A 7,312-nucleotide genomic window follows, 5' to 3' on the forward strand; every position below is an offset into this window, starting at 1 on the left:
TACAACGTTTCGACCCGTATTGGTCTTTCTCAAGTAAGACCAATACGGGTCGAAACGTTGTATGTCCTGCCTGCTGTGATTGTGAATAAATTTTAATTCAGTATGACCAGAAGCATTGATGAAACATATCCCCACCGGTGATAAAAAGGGTGATAACAAAAGCTGAGGCATGGATTCCGTTTCCAGTTTTCGTTTCCGTTACTTAAATTTACAATAGCAGAAAGAGAGTGTGTGTGTGTGTGTGTGTGTGTGTGTGTGTGTGTGTGTGTGTGTGTGTGTGTGTGTGTGTGTGTGTGTGTGTGTGTGTGTGTGTGTGTGTGTGTGTGTGTGTGTGTGTGTGTGTGTGTGTGTGTGTGTGTGTGTGTACGTATGCATTCCTTTATTAATTGAAGGCTAAGTGCAGAGATAAGGTTTCAACCACCTCTTTAAAATGTCCACCGAGCCTGCATGTGTGATATCTTTGAGCAGTGTTCATCCTTTTCTCCTTCACGTCAGTATTTCATATTGAGCACTGCAGTGGCTTTCATCGCCGTGACCCAAATGTCGACTGAATATTGAGGCCATAGCTCTCAATTTTCCAAATAACATAAATATATGACTTTGTCACTCATGACCCTGTCAGAGCAGCCAGTGAATCACATTCTGGCCTCAACCTGCTGTTTGAGAAACGCCTGTGGGCGTCGACACTTACTTCCAGTGCCTCCCAGCTGGCAGGCCGCGCCGCTGACTTCTATTTTTTAATTCTATTTTTTTACTTCACTTTCCAAACTTCCATTTCCCATAACCGAATTCTAAACAATTAACATGGGTGAGAAAATTTACTCAGCTTCCCCTAAGGAAAGAAGTAGACCTGTATTGTATTGAATTGAATTAGACTGTAACTGAAGTAGCTACACAGTCTATCTGATGTTCTCAGATAACAGTTTGGTAGTATACTGTGCCAGTGTGCCTGGCTTTGGGAGGTCGCTTTAATACCTGAAAGCATAGAAGAGTCTCAATTATTCCTTCAGTCTGAGTCAATATTAATAAGGTTTGATCTTTATCTGATCTTTTCGCCCTGCCAAGGAGAATACAGATGAGATCAGCTCTCTGTTTGAGCAGCGGTTCAATAGATCTCTGACTCAATAACACGCTAGATGCATTCGAATGGGATGTGTCTCAGACCTGTGATGAGAGGTAAATCCAGGTTGGCATTTCGATTCAGAAAACGTTATGTAGAAAAACAAAATGGAAAACGTTGTTATAAATGGCAGCACAAATGAAAGCCTGTCTCTTTCACAGAAAACCTGTGAGATTTTCATGTTTCGCCCAATGAATGCAATAATATCTGGGATTTATATACAGTAGCGCTTTTCTAGTACTCAAAGGCACATTACATGTGAGGGGGCCTGGGGAGAGGCAAGAATGGACTTTTTGCATGGCAGCCATTTTGACATAAAATAGTAGGGTAAACACAGGTGTAGTCAGGGTGCTGCTATATTGTGCATGTTGGCTCACAGGAAAGACTCTTCTACACTAAATGGAACAGAACCTTAATTAGTATCATTGGCAACACCTGTTTAGCCTGAAATAGACCCTTTTGGTGCCTATACCTCATGATGACATCGCAGCGTTAGCTGGAGGCAATACAAAGGAATATTTACATAAATAGTTGTGTACTTCCTTCACACAGGTGTTACCAATGAATGATGCTAATCAAGGTTGTGTTCCATTTAATGTAGCAGAAGTCTTTCCAGCGAGACAACATGCACAATAGCAGCAAGCTGACTAATCTGTCTGGAACCAGAAGGAAGTAATATTACACAACTATTTTGCCAATATGGATACCGTTGAGAAGGTCTATTGGATTGTGGCAAACATGAATCGCCTCAGGCTAGCAAAGTTATTTAGTAATGGTTTACTGCACATCACCTGAACATGTAATGGTGTTGTTGAGTGCCGGTATTTGTGAGTATGGCTCCAACTTGCAGGGCTGTGTTAACATCAGCATGGGCCCTAGGCAAAGCCCAATTTCTGGACCCCCATGGTTAGCCAGTGTTTCCATGGATGTACTGGGTGACTACCTTGTTCAGGTAACGTTTTGCCAACTAAAAAACACCATAATGTTTACTATCAGTAAAGGGTTCTATTTCAAGTCAATAAGCCTGCCGTGAAAAGGTCTATTTCAGTCTGTCGGCTCTCTAGCACAGCAAAGGACAGTATGGATAAAACACCATACATATATACATGTACATACTGTACATACTGTGGGCTTTTGTTTTAATGTACATTAAATATATATTTTCCTTGTATGGAAAAGTCATAAATCTTACAGAGACAAACGTAGACCCGGGGGGGGATTTAAGATGTACAGCATGCTGGACCTTGTGGCTCCACATTATTCAACCACCCACCTCTCCGCCTCACTCTCCTTCCCCTTTCTCCCTCTCTCTCTCTCTCTCTCCCTACTCTATCCCTCCCTCTCTCTACACCCCCCTCTATAGACTTAGACTTCTGTAAGGTGGCTCAGATGAGGAGTCCAGACTACCACCTTCACCCTCCACAGCAGCAGCAGCCACAGGAGGAGGTAGAGGAGGCTCTGTGCTCCGGACCCGCTGCCCACGCGCCCGGGCGTGGCTACTCCCTGGGGGTGGGCTCTGATGTGGACACGGAGCCCGAGGCGGACCCCTCCCCAGCCCACGGCCTGCAGCACATGTGGATGCGCGGCCTGAAGTCGGAGCAGAGCTCCTGTCTGTCGAGCCGCGCCAACTCCGCACTCTCCCTCACCGACACGGAGCACGACAGGAAGTCGGAGCCGGACAACGGTGAGTGTTCTTATGTTACGTTACTGTACAGTATGTCTGCTTGGAGTGCTGCTGTCACTGCTTGCGTACGCCGATCATCCGTCTGTGGTGAAAACACAGTAGCTATAGCCTAGCGGACGGGGTCTGCGTGTTCTGTTGTGTCTGCAGTCTGGTTTGTCCCTCAAGTCCCCCTGAAGGCATGCTTTAGTTGTTCTCCAACTATTGCACATGAATGCTCACGCTATCATATTTTGCAGAGGTTGCCCAACCCGGGGAACATGAAGCAAAACAACATATAACGGTAATTCTCCTTTTAGAGGTTTAAATAGCAGCCTTGGGCCAGCGCCCATTTGGAAGAGTTCTTGAGCTAATATGAGCCTTTCCCCTCATATTATACTATTATGCTGCTACCACTAACAGCTCAGCTCTCCTGTCTTTGAAGGCTCCTTCAAGTGGCTTTAAGTACTGAAAGTGGACTATCGATTATTGAGAAGACGAGGAGGTATGCGTGCGTGCGTGCGTGCGTGCGTGCGTGCGTGCGTGCGTGCGTGCGTGCGTGCGTGCGTGCGTGCCTGTGTGTGTGTGTGTGTGTGTGTGTGTGTGGGGGGGGGGGTTCAGCGGGCTTACACTGGAGGTGAACCTCGGGTTGTCTGGGGATGGGTGGCAGAGCTGGCAGCTGTGGAGAGCCTATCAGAGACGGGACGGGAAGGGCATTGGACTGGAACGCTACTGGAAGCTGAAGGAAGGGTTTTATAAAAGTTTTAAAACAATCATCATAGAGCGCCGAAGTCCTGATGTCAATCACTCGTCCCCTCAATTCCCCTGGTTCACGGAAGTCCTTTCTCTATGGAGAATAACATGGGGTCATCTTAAAATCGTTTCATATAAGCGGTGTGGTCCAAATATAAACAAGTTGTCTCTGCGTTATTGTCAGGGAGGTGTCTCTGTATCGTTTGCGACCGTCAGTCACTCATATATGATTCTGTTTCTAGCGAAAATGTAACTAATTCAGTAGCAGTAACAACAGCGTTTTCTCTCAGTCAGTTGAGTGAAACGGAGACAGTTTTTGGTTTAGACTAGTCATTGGTTAGACCAGTCATTAGTCCTACAACTACAACCTATCTCAAACCCTCACCCTAACCCTAACCTCCCACGGGGCAGCACACCTAAACCCTAACCGTAACCCATGTCTAACCAATGACTAGTCTAAACTAAGTATGCACCCCAACACGGTTATTATATGAGGCGATCTAAAATCCCCCTATGGGGATTACAATGCAAATAAAAAGTACATGAACCCGTGGATTTGCGCCCTCTACCGATATTGACAGACTTCGGTGCTCTATATAAAAAAGTATAGTCTAACTTACAATATTTTACGACAAATACAATCACAGACTATACAATATACATATTAAACAATACACAATTTAATGAAAGTAATTAAACTGGAGAAACACTTCTACAAATAATAATAATAATGATGATAATAATAATGATGATAATAATAATAATGATGATAATAATAATAATAATAATAATTGCGACCGAAGGTCGCAGTTAACTATGGAATGGCGCATTTCGGGCACCAGTGTGTGTCGGGCACCATATGGTGCCCAGGTCTCGTGACATCATGGTCCATCATCAGGGATGGAGACGTGGAGACCCTGATGTCATAGTAAATGCGCATTTAAGCCCATATATGGAGATCCCTGATGTCATCAATAATGGCCAGCAACTTTACATCTGACCTCAAACCTCAAACCCTTAGATCTCCATCCTTCCCCATCCATCCTTCCTCTTCTGTGTTTCCCTTTTGACATATACCTGTCCATTCAAACTCTAGACGGCCCTGCCCCAAAGTTATTAGTGCAGCCGTGCCCGACAGCCAGCGAAAACTAGAGTTCTCAACAGGCCCAAAAGTTTAGGCCCAGTCCTACCTGGGCCCTCATCAAACCCTGTACACTCAAGAGAATGTCCCCGCTGCCACCCTTAGATCTCCATATACTGTATGGAGCTGACCTGTTCTGACATTCCATATGTTGATCTGACCTCATCAAACCCTGTACACTCAAGACATGCTCCTTATATGGCCAGTACAGAATTCATTCCATGTTGATCTGACCTCCCATGCCAAAGCGCCAGCGCTCGCCCAGCAGTCTGCTGTCAATGCGCGCGGATGCGTACACGCTTCGCGCCCTCAGGCGTCTTACTGGTAATAATAATAATAATAAACCATCAATCTTTGTAAAGCGCTTAGGATTTACCTTTTAACACTAGCATGACTGAGAGGTCATTGTCTCCACCAGGCATGGGGAGAGAGTATGTTTTGCACTCCGTCCGTCCGTCCGTGTGTCCGTCCGTCCGTCCGTCCGTGTGTCCGTCCGTCTGTGAACAGCTAATCTCCGGCACCGTTAACCCGGTCGATGCCAAATTTTGCACACACACTCCCTGGATGCCAACGATGAACCTCTGCCCCAAAATTTCCAGAACGGCCTGTTATAGCGCCACCAGGAGGCCGCTTTGTGCAAAACAAGTTTTTGGACAGTACACCTACATATTTTGTCCAAACATCACGCAAATTGGTACACAGTCTCTCTAGAGCCATTCAACGAAACGGGTCTTTCAGATTTCTCAGACTCCATCCTGATTGGCTAAGATTGGCTTCCAAAGTTTGCAGGAGTGCTCAGTTTCAAACAAAATGCTGCAAATCATGAACAGATCGTGTGATTTCCGTGAAATTGTGCACGCACATTCCCACTAGGCAGAGGAAGAAATGCCACATGAACATTTTCAACTCAGCCTCATGGTGGCGCTATAATTGGCCGAAAAGTGTTTTTACCTCTAACTGCACGGATCTGTGAATAACTTTGTATGCCAACTCCCTAGAAGCCAAGGAAAAACCCTTGCCTGGAATTTTTCACATCTGCTCTTTATAGCGCCACCAGGAGGCCGACATATGTAAAAAACATTTTCTAATATTACTCCTTCAGATTGTATCCAAATTTCACGCAAATCGGTACACATGCTCTCCATAGTCATGTGATCAAGACGGGTTTGTTTGATTTCTCATAATCCACCCTCATTGGCTACGATTGGCTTCTAAACTTTTCAGGAGTAGCCCGCTTTGTACCCGTTTTGTACAAATCGCCACAACTACTCAACGCAGCGTCCGATTGTGGTGAAACTGTGCATGCAGATTCCCACTAGGCTTTGGAAGAAATGCCACTTGACCGTTTTCAAATCAGCCTCATGGTGGCGCTACAACAGGCCAAGCCGCGACACACACACACACACACACACACACACACACACACACACACACACACACACACACACACACACACACACACACACACACACACACACACACACACACATTTATATTGCTCCTAAACATTTTGCCAAACATCACACACACACTCCTATCCTCCTGGTGGAGACCTGTGCCCAGAAGGGCACTTTTTCTAGTTTTGACCTCTTTTTTTTTATTTTGAAGTTGATTATCTTTGCCCATGAATGTTTCAGAAGGTTCCACTTCCATGACATCATTCCATCATCTCAGTGTTTGACATCTGAAACATTTTCTGTTAAATATGAATTTAAGCACATGCTACTTCTGTCACATTTTACTTCAGTCATGCTAGTGTGCATATAAATGCCCCATTTACCAATAGGCCTACGTGGGAAACTTAACCTTTGGTTCTTGGTCTGCTCTTTTATTCCCTCTACACTAAACATGGTTCAAGTGGTTCATGTAAAAAAGAGTTGGTGGTCCCATGTCATAACTCTCAGGACTCCTATGGGATCCCGGACCCCCTGAAGCACATGAAGTACGAGATTCACATGAAGCCAAGCCATTATTAGAGCCTTAGAACCCTAGAGCCATCTTGTTTCTTTTTTAAGGCCTTGGATGATTAGGTACAACACGGTACGGGTATTTTCCCACTTACAGAGTCGCCTGCAGTGGCATCCAAACTAGACTGTCTGTCGAGGCTAGGAGGAACTAATAGGTAGGAATGGTCGAAAGGGGGTGTGGCTGCAACTATGGATTATTGTCGTATTGATTATTCTAGTGATTACTGTTTCCAAGTATTTTAATCAAATAATCGAGCAGCGCTTTAGAATTTTTGGTGGGAAATGGTTTATATGTCAATGAATCTATTAGCCACCCAGCCTGACGGGCTGGATGGAGGACGGGTGGGGGTGGCAAAAGTGCTGCCGTAACTGGAAGACCTTGGGCTCGGAGAAGTGGAGCGCCTGAAAGAAAGAGAGAGAGAGAGAGAGAGAGAGAGAGAGGAGAGAGAGAGAGAGAGAGAGAGAGAGGGGAGAGAGAGAGAGAGAGAGAGGGGAGAGAGAGAGAGAGAGAGAGAGAGGGGAGAGAGAGAGAGGGGAGAGAGAGAGAGGGGAGAGAGAGAGAGAGAGAGAGAGAGAGAGAGAGAGAGAGAAGAGAGAGAGAGAGAGAGAGAGATGAAGGGACAACTGGGGAAGAGCCTGGGAAGTCTGGGAGGGCGCCAGCCGTTCGTCTT

General features: G+C 45.6%; 1 protein-coding gene across 1 annotated transcript in view; it reads left to right on the forward strand.

Moving 5' to 3' along the window:
• Positions 1-7,312, forward strand: part of tenm1 (teneurin transmembrane protein 1) — a 425,652-nt gene that overhangs the window by 77,542 nt on the left and 340,798 nt on the right. Inside the window, exon 3 of the mRNA XM_079512339.1 lies at positions 2,484-2,804. Coding sequence (XP_079368465.1) covers positions 2,484-2,804 — 321 coding nt within the window. The remainder of the gene's footprint in view (positions 1-2,483; positions 2,805-7,312) is intronic.

This window comes from Electrona antarctica (genome assembly GCF_951216825.1).
Source record: "Electrona antarctica genome assembly, chromosome: 1".
Classification (NCBI taxonomy): Eukaryota; Metazoa; Chordata; class Actinopteri; order Myctophiformes; family Myctophidae; genus Electrona; species Electrona antarctica.